The 23,276-nt window shown below is 45.3% G+C and overlaps 1 protein-coding gene across 2 annotated transcripts in view; it reads left to right on the top strand.

Annotated features, from left to right (window-relative positions):
* Positions 1-18,473, top strand: part of ELOVL5 (ELOVL fatty acid elongase 5) — a 54,008-nt gene extending 35,535 nt beyond the window's left edge. For both annotated transcript variants that reach the window (XM_044289229.1, XM_044289231.1), the window contains exons 5-8: positions 12,218-12,389; positions 13,664-13,788; positions 15,135-15,269; positions 16,146-18,473. In XM_044289229.1, the coding sequence (XP_044145164.1) occupies positions 12,218-12,389; positions 13,664-13,788; positions 15,135-15,269; positions 16,146-16,274 (561 nt within the window). In that variant the 3' untranslated portion in view covers positions 16,275-18,473. The remainder of the gene's footprint in view (positions 1-12,217; positions 12,390-13,663; positions 13,789-15,134; positions 15,270-16,145) is intronic.
* The last annotated feature ends 4,803 nt before the right edge of the window (positions 18,474-23,276 follow it).

The following is a 23,276-nucleotide window of genomic DNA, read 5'->3' as shown; positions in this document are numbered from 1 at the left end:
TAGCAGTGTCCTCCACAGATCCCCCTCCCCATAGCAGTGTCCTCCACAGATCCCCCTCCCCATAGCAGTGTCCTCCACAGATCCCCCTCCCCATAGCAGTGTCCTCCACAGATCCCCCTCCCCATAGCAGTGTCCTCCACAGATCCCCCTCCCCATAGCAGTGTCCTCCACAGATCCCCCTCCCCATAGCAGTGTCCTCCACAGATCCCCCTCCCCATAGCAGTGTCCTCCACAGATCCCCCTCCCCATAGCAGTGTCCTCCACAGATCCCCCTCCCCATAGCAGTGTCCTCCACAGATCCCCCTCCCCATAGCAGTGTCCTCCACAGATCCCCCTCCCCATAGCAGTGTCCTCCACAGATCCCCCTCCCCATAGCAGTGTCCTCCACAGATCCCCCTCCCCATAGCAGTGTCCTCCACAGATCCCCCTCCCATAGCAGTGTCCTCCACAGATCCCCCTCCCCATAGCAGTGTCCTCCACAGATCCCCCTCCCCATAGCAGTGTCCTCCACAGATCCCCCTCCCCATAGCAGTGTCCTCCACAGATCCCCCTCCCCATAGCAGTGTCCTCCACAGATCCCCCTCCCCATAGCAGTGTCCTCCACAGATCCCCCTCCCCATAGCAGTGTCCTCCACAGATCCCCCTCCCCATAGCAGTGTCCTCCACAGATCCCCCTCCCATAGCAGTGTCCTCCACAGATCCCCCTCCCCATAGCAGTGTCCTCCACAGATCCCCCTCCCCATAGCAGTGTCCTCCACAGATCCCCCTCCCCATAGCAGTGTCCTCCACAGATCCCCCTCCCCATAGCAGTGTCCTCCACAGATCCCCCTCCCCATAGCAGTGTCCTCCACAGATCCCCCTCCCCATAGCAGTGTCCTCCACAGATCCCCCTCCCCATAGCAGTGTCCTCCACAGATCCCCCTCCCCATAGCAGAGCAGTGTCCTCCACAGATCCCCCTCCCCATAGCAGTGTCCTCCACAGATCCCCCTCCCCATAGCAGTGTCCTCCACAGATCCCCCTCCCCATAGCAGTGTCCTCCACAGATCCCCCTCCCCATAGCAGTGTCCTCCACAGATCCCCCTCCCCATAGCAGTGTCCTCCACAGATCCCCCTCCCCATAGCAGTGTCCTCCACAGATCCCCCTCCCCATAGCAGTGTCCTCCACAGATCCCCCTCCCCATAGCAGTGTCCTCCACAGATCCCCCTCCCCATAGCAGTGTCCTCCACAGATCCCCTCCCCATAGCAGTGTCCTCCACAGATCCCCCTCCCCATAGCAGTGTCCTCCACAGATCCCCCCTCCCCATAGCAGTGTCCTCCACAGATCCCCCTCCCCATAGCAGTGTCCTCCACAGATCCCCCTCCCCATAGCAGTGTCCTCCACAGATCCCCCTCCCCTAGCAGTGTCCCTCCACAGATCCCCCTCCCCATAGCAGTGTCCTCCACAGATCCCCTCCCCATAGCAGTGTCCTCCACAGATCCCCCCTCCCCATAGCAGTGTCCTCCACAGATCCCCCTCCCCATAGCAGTGTCCTCCACAGATCCCCCTCCCCATAGCAGTGTCCTCCACAGATCCCCCTCCCCATAGCATGTCCTCCACAGATCCCCCTCCCCATAGCAGTGTCCTCCACAGATCCCCCTCCCCATAGCAGTGTCCTCCACAGATCCCCCTCCCCATAGCAGTGTCCTCCACAGATCCCCCTCCCCATAGCAGTGTCCTCCACAGATCCCCCTCCCCATAGCAGTGTCCTCCACAGATCCCCCTCCCCATAGCAGTGTCCTCCACAGATCCCCCTCCCCATAGCAGTGTCCTCCACAGATCCCCCTCCCCATAGCAGTGTCCTCCACAGATCCCCCTCCCCATAGCAGTGTCCTCCACAGATCCCCCTCCCCATAGCAGTGTCCTCCACAGATCCCCTCCCCTAGCAGTGTCCTCCACAGATCCCCCTCCCATAGCAGTGTCCTCCACAGATCCCCCTTCCCCATAGCAGTGTCCTCCACAGATCCCCCTCCCCATAGCAGTGTCCTCCACAGATCCCCCTCCCCATAGCAGTGTCCTCCACAGATCCCCCCCTCCCCATAGCAGTGTCCTCCACAGATCCCCCTCCCCATAGCAGTGTCCTCCACAGATCCCCCTCCCCATAGCAGTGTCCTCCACAGATCCCCCCTCCCCATAGCAGTGTCCTCCACAGATCCCCCCTCCCCATAGCAGTGTCCTCCACAGATCCCCCCTCCCCATAGCAGTGTCCTCCACAGATCCCCCTCCCCATAGCAGTGTCCTCCACAGATCCCCCTCCCCATAGCAGTGTCCTCCACAGATCCCCCCTCCCCATAGCAGTGTCCTCCACAGATCCCCCCTCCCCATAGCAGTGTCCTCCACAGATCCCCCCCTCCCCATAGCAGTGTCCTCCACAGATCCCCCCTCCCCATAGCAGTGTCCTCCACAGATCCCCCCCTCCCCCCATAGCAGTGTCCTCCACAGATCCCCCCCTCCCCATAGCAGTGTCCTCCACAGATCCCCCCCTCCCCATAGCAGTGTCCTCCAACAGATCCCCCCTCCCCATAGCAGTGTCCTCCACAGATCCCCACCCTCCCCATAGCAGTGTCCTCCACAGATCCCCCCCCTCCCCATAGCAGTGTCCTCCACAGATCCCCCCCCTCCCAATAGCAGTGTCCTCCACAGATCCCCCCCCCTCCCCATAGCAGGGTCCTCCAACAGATCCCCCCCCCCCTCCCCATAGCAGTGTCCCTCCACAGATCCCCCCCCTCCCCATAGCAGTGTCCTCCACAGATCCCCCCCCTCCCCATAGCAGTGTCCTCCACAGATCCCCCCCTCCCCATAGCAGTGTCCTCCACAGATTCCCCCCCCTCCCCATAGCAGTGTCCTCCACAGATCCCCCCCTCCCCATAGCAGTGTCCTCCACAGATCCCCCCCCTCCCCATAGCAGTGTCCTCCACAGATCCCCCCCCTCCCCATAGCAGTGTCCTCCACAGATCCCCCCCTCCCCATAGCAGTGTCCTCCACAGATCCCCCCTCCCCATAGCAGTGTCCTCCACAGATCCCCCCTCCCCATAGCAGTGTCCTCCACAGATCCCCCCTCCCCATAGCAGTGTCCTCCACAGATCCCCCCTCCCCATAGCAGTGTCCTCCACAGATCCCCCCTCCCCATAGCAGTGTCCTCCACAGATCCCCCCTCCCCATAGCAGTGTCCTCCACAGATCCCCCCTCCCCATAGCAGTGCACAGATCCCCTATAACAGCGCCTTTTACAGATCCCCCCCCCCCCCCAAATAAACAGTGTCATCCACATTCCCCCCCCCCCTCCCCCAAATAAACAGTGTCATCCACATTCCCCCCCCCCCCCCCCCCAAAATAAACAGTGTCATCCACAGATCCCCCACAACTTGTCTTTTTTACATTGTAATGCAAAATTTTAACTCCTAAATTTGTTTTAATATGGCCTTTTGAACATAATTTTTCAAGTAAAATCATATAAACCTTTTTTTTTTTTTTGGTGTTTTTTCCCGATTTAATTGAGGAAATTATCGACAACTAATTGATTATTCAAATAATGTTAGCTGCAGCCCTAATAATCTCTGCTCATCTGTAATCTCTTGGCGAATCGGTGTCATAGAGTTAAGCCTCATTCACACGTCAGTGTTTCATGTTAATTTTAAAGGGAGTCTGTCACCTCCTTATGGCCATATACAGTGCTTACATGGCTCTGTAGCACATCTATACAGGATTGTAACGGTACCTTTGTTCTGTTCTTTAGACTTGCACCAGCAGAAAAAACTAAGTTTAATTCATATGCAAATGAGCACTCGCAAGTGCCCAGGGGTGGCGTTCAGTGTGTAGGAGCCCAGGCTGGTCTGCCTTCTTTTCACTTTACTTCTCCCCAGCCTCTTCCTTTGCCCGCCCTCCAAGTCTCTTTCCTCATCGATGGGTCCGGACTTTGAGGGCGGGCAAAGGAATAGGCTGGGGAGGAGTAAAGTGAAAAGAAGGCAGAGCAGCCTGGGCTCCTACACACTGAACGCCGCCCCTGGGCACTTGCGAGTGCTCATTTGCATATGAATTAAACATCGTTTTTCCTGCTGGTGCAAGTCTAAAGAACAGAACAAAGGTACCGTTACAATCCTGTATAGGTGTGCTACAGAGCCATGTAAGCACTGTATATGGCCATAAGGAGGTGACAGACTCCCTTTAATATGTGTATTCAGACATCAGTGTTTTAGCACAGTCTGGGTTTTTTTTTTTTTTTTTTTTTTTTTGAGGCAGGAACGAGTGGCCCGACGCCAACGGTTCGTGTTTTTAGCACGGATGCATCACTTCCATTATAGTTTATGGGTCCATGAAAACCATGGATGCAACACTGATGCCACCTGTGTTGCATCCGTATTTCTCAGATTTTTAAGAAGAGATGCTTTGAAAATTATTTTTTTTTAGCTGTTCAGCGTCAGTGAAAACTGACACATGGATTCAACCTGGGTGCTTCACGGGTGCATCACTGACCACCTGCTCACGGATGTGTGAATGAGGCTTTATAATGATTCACAGGCAGCGATTATCTGACACTGCACTTTTTTTTCAGACCGTTCAGCTGATGCCCATAGCAAGGTCTGCAGATGTCCTCCATGACCTGTAGATTCAGTGATTGGAGAAATCGGTACATAGAACAAAAAAAATCCTGCTTTTCTTGGTATCTTGTGGTAGGATTAAACAACAGAATACATCCTGTTTGCTGTGTACAGATTGTCTACAAGAGTCGTAGACTGTATGGGACTAAGGTGTGACAAGTTCAGGGTGGGAGCGCAGACGGGCAGATTGCCCTTTCCTGTGGATGCCTATTAAGAGTTTGAGCTTTAGTTCTAGTTTCACAAAAGTTAATCCTTAGGTCAGATTCAGAAGGACATTCAGATTTCCGAACACAAAATATGGACGTATGTGGACATCCATATGGCATCGGGTGCATCTGTTTTTTCTAGACCTATTTATTTGGATGAATGAGAACCTTATTTCAAGGTACATGAATTTGATACCAAGACAAATGCATATTACCAGAGGAGGCTGCAAGAAAAGACAGAGATAACAACAATGGCTTTTATTGGCTTGCATGGTAAGATTTGGCTTCAGGACCATCTTGGGCATTGGGTTAGAATAGAATATTATAGAATGGTACATACCACGCATTTCTTAGAACAGAAAACCTGAAGTGTGAATGGCACCATTTACTGTGCTGTGCAGGTGCAGTCTGGTTTGCACACAGATGGAAAGTTGTATCACTTCAGCAAATTGCATTTATCATGTAGAGAAAGTTAATACAAGGCACTTACTAATGTACTGTGATTGTCCATATTGCTTCCTTTGCTGGCTTCATAGATCTTTCTATCACATTATACACTGCTTGTATCCAGTGGTTACGGTCACCTCGGCAGCACAGATATGAGGTGACTGGAACAGATTTTGCTGTACATGCTTGCCTATGTGCGGTCCCGACCACCAGAGAGGCGAGTCTGCAAGCGTGACCACCGCTGCTGGATGCAGGGTGGTCGTAACCATGGAAACGAGCAGTATATAATGTGATGGAAAAATGAATCAAGCCAGCAAAAGAGGCAACATTGACCATCACAACTTTGTCTACGTGATAAATGCCATTTGTTAAAGACAACCCCTTTACATTCCCAGTGGAGCAGGAGATTGTCAGGAAGGAGGCGTTTTCTTCCTGACAATTGCGTGCTCGTCAGTGGAGGTGAAGACCTGCATTTACATTCAGCGATCCCCTCCACTGTATGGCTACTGCCATCACTCATCCCTATGCAGATTCATTGTTTCTGGGCAGCATGGTGCTGTTTAGACAGCACGATCTACTGCCCAGAAACATTGATTTAAATGTCCACGTGAATGGTTGTTTCACCCGATGAATGAGCTTTTAGTCTTATTATTTTCAGACCCATATAAAATAAAAATAAAAAACATTTGCTGACATGCAATGTAAAAACCAATGGGGAATTGTGCCAACTGAATTGACGTAATCATCTGTCTACACTGAACTTCTTTCAAGGTACATGAATTTGACACCGAGCCAAAGAGCTAATTACTTTGTTGTCTGGCAACCCATACTAGTGTCATCAGAGGAGGTTGCAAGAAAAGACCGAATTAAAGCAGAATGGATTTTATTGGCTTGTATAGTAAGATTTGGCTTCAGAACCGATTTTAGGCATTGGGTTAGAATATTATATTCCTCCCCTAGCAGTAAATTGTTAATATATGGGGATCTTGCATTTAAATTCTCCTTCTATAGAGGCAGGGGTGCCCCTTATCCCCCATTTTTTTGCCCTGGCTATCAAGGCTCTAACAATGAAACTCAGCCAGGTCAGTCATGATTCGGGTATAACTATTGGCTCAAGGGGAGACAGTCAGGTTATATACTGACAATATGGGCATCTTACTTTCCCGATCTAATTCTCTTCCACGTTCCATTTACCTTGTCAATGACTTTGGGGACTATTTGGGACTCAGGGTTAACTTGGATTGAGGATGGTGGTTTCTGAATTTAACCTTTTTGCTGCTAGGGTTGTTTGGACATTTTGCACCTATGGTAGTCGGGACAACTTTTGCCGTTTTGACTTGTACAAATAAACCCTAAATCACTAAAAAAATAATCCTACTAATCCCCATATATTACCTGAAAGTAGACACCCAGCGCATGTCAGAATGCCACACACTGTGCTTTATCCACACAGACCCTGTCATGTAATTTTGTGTTAAAATGTAATTTTTCATAGAGGTTAAAATGTGACCCAAGGAGAAAGTTATATGAACCACACCTCTTAAAAACCAAAGTTCTACATGTGCAGAGTTCATACATGCCATATATGCCTAGATTTGCTTGTACTTATCTTCTAAAAATCACCAGAACTGAAAAAGCCAACATAAAAAAAAAAACAATTGTAAAACAGTGATTACAGTCCTTGTAAAAGTGAGCCCCCCCCCCCCCCCCCACGCCACTAACTGCACCTGAAATGCACCTAATATAGGCGTATTTCAGTATAATAAATGACCCCTTCATGTCTACCCTTCTTGCATTGTCAGTGCCTTTTCCTCCAGAAGTCTGCCTTATTGGACTTCTGTCAGAAAAGGATAGTCTTAGGAAGAACATTATTGCTTGCATGTTGGGGTAACTCTGTTAGAAGTGGAAGCTACAGGTTAACCAGGTCCTTCCATATGAAGAGCTAATTTTATAAATGCACAGTGTCCGAATAGAATTCAGCAAGTCTGGTGAATATGGTGCAACTCTCGTGTGATTCACTGACCAAAGGAACGTTGTGAAGGAAAGACACGCAGCCTGCACTCATCTATTAAGTAAGCGCGCATTCTCGGGTGATGTAATAAGTTAAGGGAGAGTTGCACCATTCATTGACAATTAATTAGTGGTTTACGTTCCACCCTTTTCAAATATGATTCACTGACCAAAGGAACGTTGTGAAGGAAAGACACGCAGCCTGCACTCCTCTATTAAGTAAGCGCGCATTCTCGGGTGATGTAATAAGTTAAGGGAGAGTTGCACCATTCATTGACAATTAATTAGTGGTTTACGTTCCACCCTTTTCAAATATGATTCACTGACCAAAGGAACGTTGTGAAGGAAATAGTAAAACTATGTCTTTATTTAAACTTGATTAAAATGTGAACAGGAGTGAAACTCTTACCTAGCTAAAAACCTCCCAATTGACAAACCATTATCCACACCGATACAGGCAGCAGGTAACACGGCACCAGCTGGTCTAATGCGACTGCACAAAACCCAGCCTGCCCTGTCGCTCAGGTGTGAACACAAGTCAATTTGGGAAACCACGTAAGTGGAACCAACTACAACCGTGTGTTGGCCCACGAATACATCCCACAACAGTATGACACTAGGCAGTAAACACTGCTATTATCCTGAGCGGTATTGAACCACTCTTGTGCATACAAGGCGGGTGTATTCGCTGTGGTGTAGATGGCAGAGAATGCCAATGCTCAACTATCCGTCCGTGCACTAATTTACTTGCCCTAAAAATGTATTAACCCCTTGATAAACATCTTCCCATGCGAAGCAGTTGTAACCTAAGAACTTACTCCACATGTCACAGTGGGCATGTGCGTTTAATCAGTCATCCACTGCCGCATGAGCACGAATCAAGGGAAGGATTTGCTAGGCAGCCCTGACACTAATGATGCCTGGATGTGAGCATACGGTTTGATAGACATCTACCCACACTCATCACAGGGCTGAAGATACAGACCACTACTGCGGTGTGAACACGAATCAAACAGACTAAACCTGGCTGTATGTGTCATACGTTTGTCCCCACTAACAGATCTTTGGGCTGATCAGGGGCAGATTAGATGTGGGGGTAGACAAACAACAAGAAAGCCATCCAAAGTCAGCGGCAACAGCGCTATAAGGGCGGCTTTCTTGTTGTTTGTCTACCCCCACATCTAATCTGCTCCTGATGAGCCTATCAAACAGTGTGCTCACATCCAGGCATCATTAGTGTCAGGGCTGCCTAGCAAATACTTCCCTTGATTCATGCTCATGCGGCAGGGGATGACAGCACTTACACTACATGTCGCAGTGGGCATGTGCGTCTAATCATAGGTTGCAACTGCTTCACATGGGCATATGTTTATCAAGGGCTTATTATCTTTCTAGGGCAAGTAAATTAGTGCACGGACGGATAGTTGAGCATTGGCATTCTCTGCCATCTACACCACGGCGAATACACCTGCCTTGTATGCACAAGAGTGGTTCAATACCGCTCAGGATAATAGCAGTGTTTACTGCCTAGTGCAGGGGTAGGCAACCTCCGGCTCCCAGCTGTTGTGAAACTACAATTCCCAGCATGCTCCATTCATTTCTATGAGAGTTCTTAGAAGAGCAGAGCAAGTATGCATACTGGGAGTTATAGTTTCACAACAGCTGGGAGGCGGAGGTTGCCTACCCCTGGCCTAGTGTTATACTGTTGTGGGATGTATTCGTGGGCCAACACACAGTTGTAGTTGGTTCCACTTACGTGGTTTCCCAAATTGACTTGTGTTCACACCTGTGCGGCAGGGCAGGCTGGGTTTTGTGCAGTCGCATTAGACCAGCTGGTGCCGTGTTACCTGCCGCCTGTATCGGTGTGGATATAGGTTTGTCAATTGGGAGGTTTTTAACTAGGTAAGAGTTTCACTCCTGTTCACATTTTAATCAAGTTTAAATAAAGACCTAGTTTTACTATTTCCTTCACAACGTTCCTTTGGTCAGTGAATCATATTTGAAAAGGGCGGAACGTAAACCACTAATTGTCAATGAATGGTGCAACTCTCCCTTAACTTATTACATCACCCGAGAATGAGTGCAGGCTGCGTGTCTTTATAGGTTCTTTGGATTAATCATGTGCATCATCCTTCTTGGTCTGGGACCGTGCCCTATGTTCACCCTACATACATATGGATTTCTGGTCGGCTTTTGTTAATTGCCTGTCCTGTCATGATTGCTTTAAGGGGTATTTCCGACCGGTCCCATAGAGATAAATGGAGTGGAAGTGCGCACACTTAACCTGCCGCTCCATTAATTTAGGGGGGTGGCCCTGCAAGGTATGGGGCTCCTTTATTGATAATCGTGGGGGTCCCAGCAGTAGGAACCCCACCTGTCTAATAGTTATTCCCTATCCTGTGAATAGGGGATAACTTCAAATTTGGGCTCATGCAAACGGCCATTGCTCTGCCATTCCTTGCATTGGCGACTGCAATTTGCGGTCCCCAATGCACGGGTAACATTCGTGCAGTTGCCGCAGATGGATGCAGACCTATTCAACTTGAATGTGTCTGTGATCCATCTGCACCGCAAAAGAATAGAAATGTTCTAATTTTTTGCAGTGCGAAGTCACAGAGAGAAGGTGCTTCAGTGGGGTTCCGTGCCTCCATTCCGCACCGCACCTTTCGGTTTGCGGACCTATTCAAGTGAATGGGTCCGTGATGCGGGGTGCATATGGCTGGTGCCCGTATATTTCGGACCTGTTGTTTGGGGGCTGCAATACAGGCATGGCCGGGGAATGGCTGTCTGCATGAGCCCTTACTGGGATATCCCTTTAATCATGTATGCTCTTGCATAATGCGTGATGTTTCTAATTGGTGCTTGATTGACACTGTCTGGATGCTTGGATTTCATTCTCTGTCCTGCCTGGACATGTATAATTGTAAGCTGTTAGTTCTTCCATTAAACTGAGGTTATAACAGTAGCATGACTTTTGTTTCCACACTGGTTACTGTAGTGAAGGGAATTATGTGACATGACCGCTGTAAAATCTGCTGCAGGCCCCATGCACACGGCTGTATTTTCAGTCCACATCAGATCTGCATTTTTTGTGGATTGGATGGGGACCCCTTCATTTAAATGCCAACAGAGGATCATGTGCTGTCCCCATCCATTGTCCATTTTGTCGTCCCACAAACAAAACAACTGAACATGTCCTGTTCTTGTCTGTTTTGTGGACAACAATTGGAAATTTCTACAGAAACCTATTAAAAAATGCCGGCATGCATGGTCTGTGTTTTATGTTTTGTGGATCCACAATTTGCTGACTGCAAAACAATTTGCCCCCATAAACATTATTATGTATATTCATCCAAACCCACTGTTCTCGCCGGGACCAGTCAACCATCTAATGTGTATGGGGAGCTCCTGACTTTCGGACAACACATGATGTTGGGGCAGGAAAGGCTCTGGAGAACAGAATCGGCCATCACCAGCGGTGTTCCCCGTCCCCATTGAAAGCACACACAGCTGAGCATCTATGTATATAGAGCAGTTGGCATTCAGATGACAGCCATTGAAGGTGTTTAGGCATCTTTTCTGGCATTTAACAGTCACTTTTATGTAAATTGATGCAACTTTTACTTGACCATAGTGAAGAAAATGATGAGATCTGAAATCCTACGTATCGCCCCAGCCCTAACGCTCCCACCACCAAACATGTGATAGTTCTGTCCTTGCAGTGAGTGGTCCATTACATTTTTTTTATTTCATCTGGACATGTGCGATCTGGTGGGATGTCTATGAAATCTCCATTCTCAGGGCTATTTGTGCACCAGCATTACAAGGAGCAAAAGACAGTAAGTGACGCTTCAGACGTGTCACACTTAGAGCTGTACATCTTCCAAAGCTTAGCATCTGACCATGCTGGGAGTTGTAGTTTCACACCAGCTAAAGTGCCAGCAGTTACTGACCTCTGCACTAGGATATGACATCAGTTAATGGTCGGTGGTGGTCTGACCTATTGGAACCCCATCCCCAACAATCCTGAAAATGAAGGGGCTGCGGCGCAGGTTTAGAGTGTTACCCACACAGTGGCACACCCAGCTACTGAGCAGGAAACTGCAACATGGCATCATTCATGTGACAAACGCTAGCAACGTAGACATTGAGCCATCACATTGCACATCTTCTTACATAACTTTGTAACTGCCTTTACTCATCACAAGTTTAGAGCGACTAGATGTAGAACAGAGACTGCAAATCAATCCACGTGGGATCCTTGGTAGCTAGATCATTAGGGCTCATGCACATGACCGTATTCTCGGTCCACTTCAGTTCGGCATTTACACATTGACCCATTCATTTCTATGGGGCAAATAATTTAGACGGCACCGTGTGCTGTCCACATCCATGAAGCCGTTCTGTAGATGATAGGATATGTCCCATGTGGAAAGTGTGGGATGCACACGGCCAGTATCCATGACTTGTGGATTGCAAAACAGCAACTGTCGCGCACAGGAGGCTCCAGTATCTGTCAATAATGGACGCTGACAATATATCTTGGCAGTGAAAATGGACCACGGGCTAATAATTTCTTCTGATTGGCATTTTCCTGTACTTGTGCGTTACAGTTTCAGTCCTGATTTGTTATCTCCATTCATATACAGAGCTCTGCAGGTTGTGCTCAGCACACAGGGTTTATTACCACACTAGTGATACACGTCACCTAATGGTGTAGGGGCCACCTGAGCTCCCACAATGCACTGCTCTGTTACCAGCAGACTAGAAGGGGTCTGCCTTTAGCTTTAGACATGAATATAGAAGAAATCATCATGTATTAGCCGATTGCAAGGAATCTTTAATGCTTTTAGTCATTTAAACATGTTTTGTGCATGTACAGTTTATATGTTATGTATTTGTCCGTTCTTCCTGACAGATAACGCGTGTCCTCTGGTGGTACTACTTTTCCAAGCTCATTGAGTTTATGGACACTTTCTTTTTCATACTGCGCAAGAACAACCACCAGATCACCGTCCTGCATGTCTATCACCATGCCTCCATGCTGAACATCTGGTGGTTTGTCATGAACTGGGTCCCGTGTGGACACTGTGAGTACTAACAGTCCTCCTTGAATGAGATGGGCGCCATTACCAAATCTGTGTGTGAGATTAATATAAATGCCTTTCACACAAGGCAATAAAAGTCCTAAGTGACGGATTGACTAATATGATGTGCTATCCAATCGGACAAGCTCAGGGCTTTATCTGTCACTTCTGTATTTTCAACTTATGGCTGGGTCTAGTTTACCTGTTTGCCTATTCCAACCTCAAGGGTTTCTTCAGCTTTTTAAATGGCAACAAGTAAAATCGGTAGAGGGAAAGTAGCTTGTTTCCATTCAGCATGTTTTGTATATTATTTAAATGCTCCTGTCTAAAGAATTTCCATAAAAGCAAAGGCCAAGTTACATGTTACCAGCCGTTCCAACTCTCTCCTTTGTAGTATAAGGCGGGCCAGGGAGCCCCAGGCGGAAGACACATGGGCTACACGTGGCTCTTGAGTCACAAACATCTGAGTAGATTACTTTTGCAAATGTGATAGAATTCCTATGCACAGGCCAGGGGTCACTGAGTCATTGAAACATATCAAAAGGTTTGATCAGTGGGGTTCTCAGTGCTCAGACTCCCATCAATCGCCAGAAGGAGGATACAGAAGCACTTGAACAGCGTTCTTTCTCTCCTTTCTGCAGGAGACTGAGAAGAAGTGAGACAGTCTATGGGCCCGTCTCGCTTCTGTTTCTTGCAGTGAGGAGAGTGAGTGCACTGTGTGAGCTCTGCTGTCTCCTCTTTAAAAAATTTGGTATGTCTCTGTCATATTAAGTTTTCTGAAAACTCAGTGACCCTTTAAGTTTTGCAGATAATTTTTTTTTTTGTCTTAGCTGGCAAGGGAATGAAAAGGGTGTGTGGTTTTAGATGCGCCCAATTGGGCACATTATTAGTAAATCTACCTCTGTGCCGTAGGAAATGATCCACACCTCATAAGGTGAAGCTACTTTTAACACTGGGGAATTAAGTTACCATCCATACTTCTCAGAGAGGCAAACAACTCTGGGAAGTAGGACAGTAAGCCCTTGCTTAGCCTTCAGCTGGTATCATGTATCTCTATTCTATGCAGGGAAATACCAGATTAAAGGGAACCTTCACGTGTAAGAGTAGAGCGCATCAAGGAGAGATTGTCAGAATTGTTGGCCGACCTGTGCCTCACTGTGTACTAATGGCTATAGTTACCATAACATTCATTTATATCATGCGTCTTATTGGATATTTATTATAGAGGTTTTTCTTCTTTTTTTAATTTTTTTTTTTTTTTTTTTTTTTTTTTTTAGCCTACTTTGGGGCCACTCTGAATAGCTTTATCCATGTCCTCATGTACTCTTACTACGGACTCTCGGCTGTTCCATCCATGCGACCATATCTATGGTGGAAGAAGTACATCACCCAGTGCCAGCTGGTAAGCTGTCCATTCATTCATTTGTCCCTTGGCAGATTGTACAGACAGTAGCTGCCATGTAGGTGTTTCGTTCCTTCACTCCCTTTCCCTTATAGAAGGGGGCAAAGACTGATATTTTATTTGATTATTCCTGTGCTGCTTTACTAATTGATATCCAAGTGGGCATGCTGAGTGATCCCACATCAACATGAGCGGAGTCTTCTCTATCCTTAAGTACTGCACGATAAAGCCTCACTTTCTGTTGGGAGCATTTTTTTTACGTGCATACCAACTTTAGGGCGACCATATTTGTACATTATAGATGTGTGTTCCAAGATCTAAGATCACACTTGTAACCCCACTGTTCTTTTATATCCAATGATGTGTGATGTGATATCGTCTATCATCTATATGAGGGGAGATGATTTACATAGTGTAGAAAATGTGCTGCAACACTGAACACGTAAAAACTACGCAATGGACAACTTACAATTTAGGATATAGGATCTAAATAGTGGGGTGAAAACGCCTCCGATTTGTCCCCATTCATTGTTAGTGGAGACAAAACTAAACTGAAAGAAACTGAGTGCACCAGAATGCATTCTGTTCTGTTTGGTTGCGTCCCTATCGCGGACAGAATAATGCTGCAAGCAGCCTTTTTCTGTCCGCAATGTGGTGCGGAGCAAGACAGATCCGTTTTCTCAAACACAATAGAAAACTGATCCGTCCCCCATTAACTTTCAGTGGTGTTCATGACTGATCCGTCATGGCTGTTTTAAAGATAATACAACGGGCTCCGTTCATAACAGATGCAGACGGTTGTATTCTCGTGACTGAAGCGTTTTTGCTGATGCATGACGACTCCAGCAAAACCGCTAGTGTGAAAGTAGCCTTAGACTGGAATGTTCCTTTAGGCTTCATACACTCTCTGGAGCCATAATCTGAGACCCTACAGAAGCCTTAATATACCTCTGTTTGGCTCTTTTCATACAGGGACATGTAGAATTTTTTTTTTTTTTTGTCTGATTCTGCAGGAATCCAAAAAATAGCTGCATACATACAGCACTGTACAGGACATGATCCAGGGGCTCCATATGCCAGTCTGGTTGCATGACAGGCAGTTATCACCATTTAGCACTCTTGGGTTTCCACCACTGCTTACATCTGTCAAACCTATAGTCTATATTTCTTCTTCATAAGATCTTCTATGTAATGAGGCAGAATAAGGACGTTCCTATTGCTGCTTCTTTACTCTGCAGAGTGTCTTGTGCAGTTTTATGTGGATGTTGCATATCTTAGAAATGACGTGTCTGCATGTCTACAGCATTAAGAAATGAGTGTTTTCTATGTCTTCTCATTCTCCGCAGACCCAGTTCGTCCTGACGATGACTCAGACCAGCTGTGCAATGGTTTGGCCCTGTGCCTTCCCCATGGGATGGCTGTATTTCCAGAACTGCTACATGATCTCCCTTATCATCCTCTTTGGCAATTTCTACATTCAGGTATGAAGGTTTCTACATGGCATCCTGATAGCGCACACCTCATGTTCTGCCAGTAGGGGACAGTGGTGACTGCGGCCTTCTTTCTGCCACCACTGATCATGACATGGCCTGACAAACATTCCCCTGTATAGTTCCTTCTTAGAATTCCTGACCGATGGGACATCAGCTCTCTTCCTAAAATAGACAAGCCGGAGACAGAATGCTATAAATGTTTTTGATGTAACTGATGTATTCCCAATAGGTAGTCCCACCAAATCTAGAACATGCAAGGGCTATAAAATATAGCACTAGATATTTAGACATGTAAAGCACATTCCAATTCATTATAATAAAGAAATAAACTGTACGCCAATGAACGGCCATTGACCTTGTGCTCTTCTATAGATTTACTTCTTCAAACCCTTCATTAATTTTAAGCTGCATCACATATTACATGTCTATTCGCTGCCATAATGAAACATGCCCCTTTTGTCTTGGTGTAACCAGCTAGTCCGTTCAAGGCTTCATGCGTGTGACAATATTACAGACCTGTGCAGAACGGTAATAACGCGCCCATAGCCTGTAGTGGGCTAATAGGAGTGATCAGAGAATACGGAGGACTCCCATTTCTGAGCTCCCACCAATCTCAGCAGTGATAGGCGCAGGAGACCACTACCCTCATCAGAGTCCAGTGTATTCTTTAATTGTGCTTTAGTAATAATGCAGTGTGTCTCTGGGAACTACAGCAGACCTGATTTAATTAGAATTGACTCCCAAACTGTTCAAACCAGAGGTCTGCTAGGCATTGCCATCATTGCCTGGATATACCCGCCACTTTTCTGCTAATAAGTAAAACTGCACCGAGAAGTGATATGACATTTTACCATTCCCTTACAGACATACAAGAAGGCCTCTTCCCGAAGGAAAGATTACCAGAATGGCTCAGTGAGTGCGGTGAACGGACACACAAACGGCTTTTCATCCCTGGAGAACAATGTCAAGCAGCGTAGACAAAGAAAGGATTGAGTGGCGAGAAACCAGCCAGCAGTTTGCTATGCCAGATGATATCAGATCTGAATCTGTGCACTGACACCATTGCAGCTACTGTAAATGATTCCTAGTTATATAATGTGATTAATGTAGATCTTAACAAATTCCACCCATCATTAAAATGCTGAAGACACATTTATAATGGCTCACAAAATTAGCAGCAGTTATTGCTTAGTCCTGCCTTCTACAGCAACAGATGCTGAACTGCAAGTCTCAGAGTGCCATAGACGTACAAGCCTCTGCCACCCAATCGGGTACACATTTCCCGTGATGCTGGCTGGGACTTGTGAGGATCAGCATCTGTAGATCTACAGGTGGGTCACATCTGTTCTAGACCATAGTGCACTATTGCCCATTGCCTTTAACGCATTATCCAAAATGGAAATGTGTGAAGGGAGGCATTGCCATTAGAACCTGTGGGAAGGTCTCAACATATTTTATATATTTTAGATACACAATTATAATCCATCCATATTTTAATGTTTTTGGAAAGGCAACACCCTATAACCTGCAGTTTTGTAGACATGTCATTGAAGAGATGGGTAAGAATGTCATGCCAGGCTATCTCAGGGCTATGTAATATCTCCTGGGTAGAATACTCTGGGTAGGAGTCACCATGACACATGATCAAGGGCACATCAACTCAGACAGTAACGAGTTAACTAGCTGCTTTTGTCATAGCACCACATAATTAGAGAGCCCTGAGCAGTGAGCACCCTGACATCGACTGGGACCAGCCATTCTGTTACTGTGCGCACATGCCTTTTCTGTAGACTGTGGATATATATGAAAAAAAAAAGTATTATTGTAGTATATTACACTGCTGTTGCCTTACTAGTTTCATATTATATTTCTAAGTACCAGGAGGTAGATTTCATTTTCTAATACAAGATACCTGTGTGTTTGTAGTAGCCATTTGTAGTGTGGCGCGACATGCCTTAATAAAATAGCATTTAGATAAATAGGCCCATAGCTTCTTACCAGTTAGAAAAGGCTTAAAAGAAATTAAAATTGACAACTCGTCTTTTTAGTAGATAGTTATATTTTTAGAATGTATTTGTATCATATTAGTAGTGAAATTTTCTTGTATCTTACGCACACAAACAGAGACTGACGTCACTGAGAGATCGGGGTGTCACTAGTGGTTTGCGTCTGCGGCCATCGTGTGTGTGCATATGAAGGAGATGGGTGCCGTTTTTAAGTTTTGGATGCCTGCAAAGAATCAGACAAAAAAAATAAAAACTTTTTTTTTTTTTTTACTGTTTATTTGGTATTGTGGGTGTGACTGCAGCCCTGAAAGAATCAATCTGACATTATTTTATCACGGTTTTGCATATTGTTCATTTTGTGCTTAGGCTGACTGTGTAACGCAAAGAATTTGCACTCAAGGGAAACTTCTGGCTTGAACAATACAGGTATATATTAAGGTGCTCAAATGTCTATTGGTTATATTGGACACTCGATGGCAAAATGTCGAAGCGTTTTCAAGTTTGTAATGTCAGCAGATGGACTGTGCACTAAATGCCCTTCAGAAGACTTCTGCCTGGCTCCAGTGATAAACATGTACGGTATTTCATAGCACTTCTGCCTCCCTGAGGCTATTTTAGGTACTGCAAATGGACATTAGTTCTTCATGAACATAGAACCTGTTATGTCTGTTTTGTAATAGTGTTCAACTACCGTGTAGCTATTACTGAAGCAGCATTCTAAGGCAAATGAATTTCCAGATTGCAGTATATTTATGAAAAAGACAGGAAGTAGAGAATTTAGAAAAAAAAGGCATTACTTCATACTTCACTGATGTCAAACATTCCTAGGCTGCCTTCTTGTGTGAGTACAGCAAGCATAATTGCCACCTTCACTGTTACAGGTGCATTTCAAACCCCCATGTTGCCTTCCAATTTTAGCCGTATGTATTGATTGTGTTTTTTTTTTTTTTTTTTTTTTTACAACTCAATCAAATGTGGGGCAACAGAACATTAAACGTCATAGTTTCTACAGTGAGAAAGTTAGTCATAATAATGCCAAGAAAATTGTATGAACATATGTGGGCTTTTTGTTTCCTTAGTTTCGTAACGATGAGCACTGGCAATGTCATTTCAACTCATTTATATAGTAATACACATGTCAAATGTTTCTGTTAATATATTAAAACATTAAAAGTTGTGATCTCATGGTAATGGTCATTTTTTAAAAATCATAGAGGAGTTAGGGCTCTTTCACACTTGCGTTGTCCAAATCCGTCGTGTACTCCATTTGCCGGAAGTGCCCGCCTGATCCGTAACACCGTGAGTGCAACGTCTTCAAAATGCGTTCAGTGTTACTATGGCAGCCAGGACGCTATTAAAGTCCTGGTTGCCATAGTAGTAGTGGGGAGCGGGGGAGCAGTATACTTACCCCCCGTGCGGCTCCCGGGGCGCTCCAGGATGACGTTAGAGCGCCCCATGCGCATGGATGACGTGATCCATGCGATCACGTCATCCATGCGCGTGGGGCTCCCAGATGTCACTCTGAAGCGCCCCGGGAGACGCACGGACGGTAAGTATGCTGCTCCCCCGCTCCCTACTACACTTTACCATGGCAAACAGGACTTTAGCGTCCTGGCAGCCATGGTAACCATTCAGAAAAAGCTAAACGTCGGATCCGGTAATGCGCCGAAACAACGTTTAGCTTAAGGCCGGATCCGGATTAATACCTTTTCAATGGGCATTAATTCCGGATCCGGCCTTGCGGCAAGTGTTCAGGATTTTTGGCCGGAGCAAAAAGCGCAGCATGCTGCGGTATTTTCTCCGGCCAAAAAATGTTCCGGTCCTGAACTGAAGACATCCTGATGCATCCTGAACGGGTTTCTCTCCATTCAGAATGCATTAGGATAAAACTGATCAGGATTCTTCCGGCATAGAGCCCCGACGACAGAACTCCTTTGCCGGAAAAGAACAACGCAAGTGTGAAAGAGCCCTTAGACAGAAGCAAGACCTTTTTTTTAAAGGGTTGTCTGAGTCATTTTTTTTGTTCTTTGTATGTTTCTCACTAATCAAATGTAACAGCTTTACCACTGCACTTACTGCATCTGTAGTTGCTCCTTTCTCAGATTTCACTGAGGGTCACATGACCTGTGATGTCAGCCTCGCTCCCTGCTCTGATGATGTTTTGTGCACAAGCCTGAGAGCAGATATTAGTCTGTACACAAGATGTCACTGTGCTAGCCCCCTGCTCAGGCTGAGCTGCTGCTCTCTGCCCTGTCTCCCTCCCACTGGATACTTCAGGAAAGATTAACCTTTTCAGGAGCACAGACTCGGGGCTGAAGGCTTTACCGTGTAGCTGCAGGCAGTGAGGAGACAAATGCTGGGCACAGGAGTTCTGCAGAGCATTGCACAAGAACAGGTAGGGGGAATATCCTGTGTGTATCAGCACTGTCATTGTACAGCTGGGTCTTGTAGTCCCACACATAGGCTTTACTGTGTAGCTGCAGGCAGTGAGGAGACAAATGCTGGGCACAGGAGTTCTGCAGAGCATTGCACAAGAACAGGTAGGGGGAATATCCTGTGTGTATCAGCACTGTCATTGTACAGCTGGGTCTTGTAGTCCCACACATACAACATGCTGCTGTATCCCAGCAGTCAGACATGTTACTCAGGGCAGACTTATTCATTCCCTTTGCAGTGCAGGGGGAGGGGCAGAGATTGTTGTTGCATGTAAACAAAGGGCCAGAAGAGAACCAGGGAAATAAGGATATATATGTATGTGTATATATACTATATATTTTTTTATATATCTAAAACTTGCTTAGCTCAATTACATATTGCTGCCCATCAGATTTACAGTGCTATATATATATATATATATATATATATATGATTTATTTTTATTTTTTTCTCTCATAACTCTGACAACCCCTTTAAGCACAGTTTTACCTGTGTTAGAATACATTGCCAAAATAAAGTGGTCAAGTCATCTATTGATCCTTAATCTTGGACGACCCCCAAATGGCGTAAAATAAAAAAATGATACTATACTTACCTCTTTCCCAGTGCTGTTCTCTGCAGTTGGTCTGGTCCTCCTGCCCATGCTTGTCTTCAGACATGTAGTTGTGTAGTACATGACAGCTGCAGCCAAACACTGGCCTCTGTGATGCACCAAAGAGGCCACTGATTGGCTGTAAGGTCACACGGTATTGATGATGTGACATACTGCTGCAACCGAGTAAACAAAGCTTGGTCAAGAAAACTGGAGTGGCGGCTGCAGTGCTGGATCTGTTGTGTAATGGCTGCTCAATTCTTTATTGTAGGCTATTCCCCAGCGTTGTCTGCTTTGTTGCTGAAACTGGAAAACCTCTTTAATGACCAACTTCATATTTAACCTCTTTAGGACACAGGGAGTACAGGTACACCCTTATGTCCTGGTACTTAAGGACACAAGGCGTACCTGTACGCCCTGTGTATTTCTGATCACCGGCGGGCGGTGATCGGAAGCCGGTGCCTGCTCAAATCAATGCCCGGGGGGTCCCGTGACTCCCTCCATGTCGACGATCGCTGCAAACTGCAGGTCAATTCAGACCTGCGGTTTGCGGCTTTTCTAAGTTGCGGCAGGCCATTGGGTTCCCATGCGACTGTAGTGGGGACCCGATGGCATGGAAGGCAGCGCGATGTCTAAGGAAGGCATCGCGCTGCCTTCCGGTGACGAGCCTGTGAGATCCAGCCCCCTGGATCTCGCAGGCCGGAAGCTGTATGAGTAATACACACTGTATTATGCATAAAGCCAATGCATTCCAATACAGAAGTATTGGAATGCATTGTAAAGGATTAGACCCCCAAAAGTTCAAGTCCCAAAGTGGGACAAAAAAATTAAGTGGAAAAAAAAGTTTTTCCCCCCAAAAAAATTTAGTTAAAAAAAGTAATTTTCCCCAAATAAAGTAAAAAAAAATTGGTAAAAAATATGGGGGGGGGGAGTAGTATACATATTAGGTATCGCCGCATCTGTATCGAGCGGCTCTATAAACATATCACATGACCTAACCCCTCAGATGAACACCATAAAAAATATAAACTGTGCTAAATAAACAATTTTTTTGTCACCTTAAATCACAAATTGTACAACAGCAAGCGATCAAAAAGGAGTTTGCCCACCAAAATAGTACCAATCTAACCGTCACCTCATCCCGCAAAAAAATGAGCCCCTACCTGAGACAATCGCCGAAAAAAAAAAAAAAAAACTATGGCTCAGAATATGGAGACACTAAAACATCATTATTTTTTGTTTTTGTTTTGAAAAAGCTATTATTGTGTAAAACTTACATAAATAAAAAAAAGTATACATATTAGGTATCGCCGCGTCCGTATCGACCGGCTCTATAAAGATATCACATGACCTAACCCCTCAGATGAACACCGTAAACATTTTTAAAATAAAAACTGTGCTAAATAAACCATTTTTTTTCACCTTGCATCACAAAAAGTGTAATAGCAAGCGATTAAAAAGTCACACGCACCCCAAAATAGTGCCAATAAAACCGTCATCTTATCCCACAAAAAATGAGACCCTACTTTAGATAATCGCCCAAAAACTGAAAAAACTATGGCTCTCAGATTATGGAGACACTAAAACATTTTTTTTGTTTCAAAAATTAAATTATTGTGTAAAACGAAATACCACATGATCTAACCTGTCAGATGAATGTTGTAAATAACTAAAAATAAAAACTGTGCCAAAACAGCTATTTCTTGTTATCTTGCCTCACAAAAAGTGTAATATAGAGCAACCAAAAATCATGTACCCTAAACTAGTACCAACAAAACTTCCACCCTATCCCATAGTTTCTAAAATGGGGTCACTTTTTGGGAGTTTCTCCTCTAGGGGTGCATCAGGGGGGTTTCAAATGGGACATGGTGTAAAAAAAAAAAACAGTCCAGCAAAATCTGCCTTCCAAAAACCGTATGGCATTCCTTTCTTTCTGCGCCCTAATGCGTGAGAAGTAGTTTGAAATCCAAATGTGTTAAATGCCCTGTGAAATCCTAAAGGTGCTCTTTAGAATGTGGGCCCCTTTGCCCACCTAGGCTGCAAAAAAGTGTCACACATGTGGTATCGCCGTACTCAGGAGAAGTTGGGCAATGTGTTTTGGGGTGTATTTTTACATATACCCATGCTGGGTGAGATAAATATCTTGGTCAAATGCCAACTTTGTATAAAAAAAAAAAATGGGAAAAGTTGTCTTTTGCCAAGATATTTCTCTCACCCAGCATGGGTATATGTAAAAATACACCCCAAAACACATTGCCCTACTACTTCTGAGTACGGCGATACCACATGTGTGACACTTTTTTGCAGCCTAGGTGGGCAAAGGGGCCCACATTCCAAAGAGCACCTTTAGGATTTCACAGGGCATTTTTTTTAGACATTTTGATTTCAAACTACTTCTCACGCATTAGGGCCCCTAAAATGCCAGGCAGTATAACTACCCCACAAGTGACCCCATTTTGGAAAGAAGACACCCCAACGTATTTCATGATGGGCATAGTGAGTTCATTGAAGTTTTTATTTTTTGTCACAAGTAAGTGGAATATGAGACTTTGTAAGGAAAAATAAAAAAAATAAAAATCATTTTCCACTAACTTGTGACAAAAAAATAAAAAGTTCTATGAATTCACTATGCCCATCAGTGAATACCTTAGGGTGTCTACTTTCCAAAATGGGGTCATTTGTGGGGTTTTCCTACTGTCTGGGCATTGTAGAACCTCAGGAAACATGACAGGTGCTCAGAAAGTCAGAGCTGCTTCAAAAAGTGGAAATTCACATTTTTGTACCATAGTTTGTAAATGCTATAACTTTTACCCAAACCATTATTTATTTTTTACCCAAACATTTATTTTTTTATCAAAGACATGTAGAACAATAAAGTTAGAGAAAAATGACATTTTTTTTTTGCAAAAATTTCTGTGGATTTTGATTAATAACAAAAAAAGTAAAAATGTCAGCAATGAA

This window comes from Bufo gargarizans, chromosome 4 (assembly GCF_014858855.1).
Source record: "Bufo gargarizans isolate SCDJY-AF-19 chromosome 4, ASM1485885v1, whole genome shotgun sequence".
NCBI lineage: Eukaryota > Metazoa > Chordata > Amphibia > Anura > Bufonidae > Bufo > Bufo gargarizans.
Note: the sequence above shows the minus strand (reverse complement) of the source record. Positions and strands in the feature narration are given on the sequence as shown.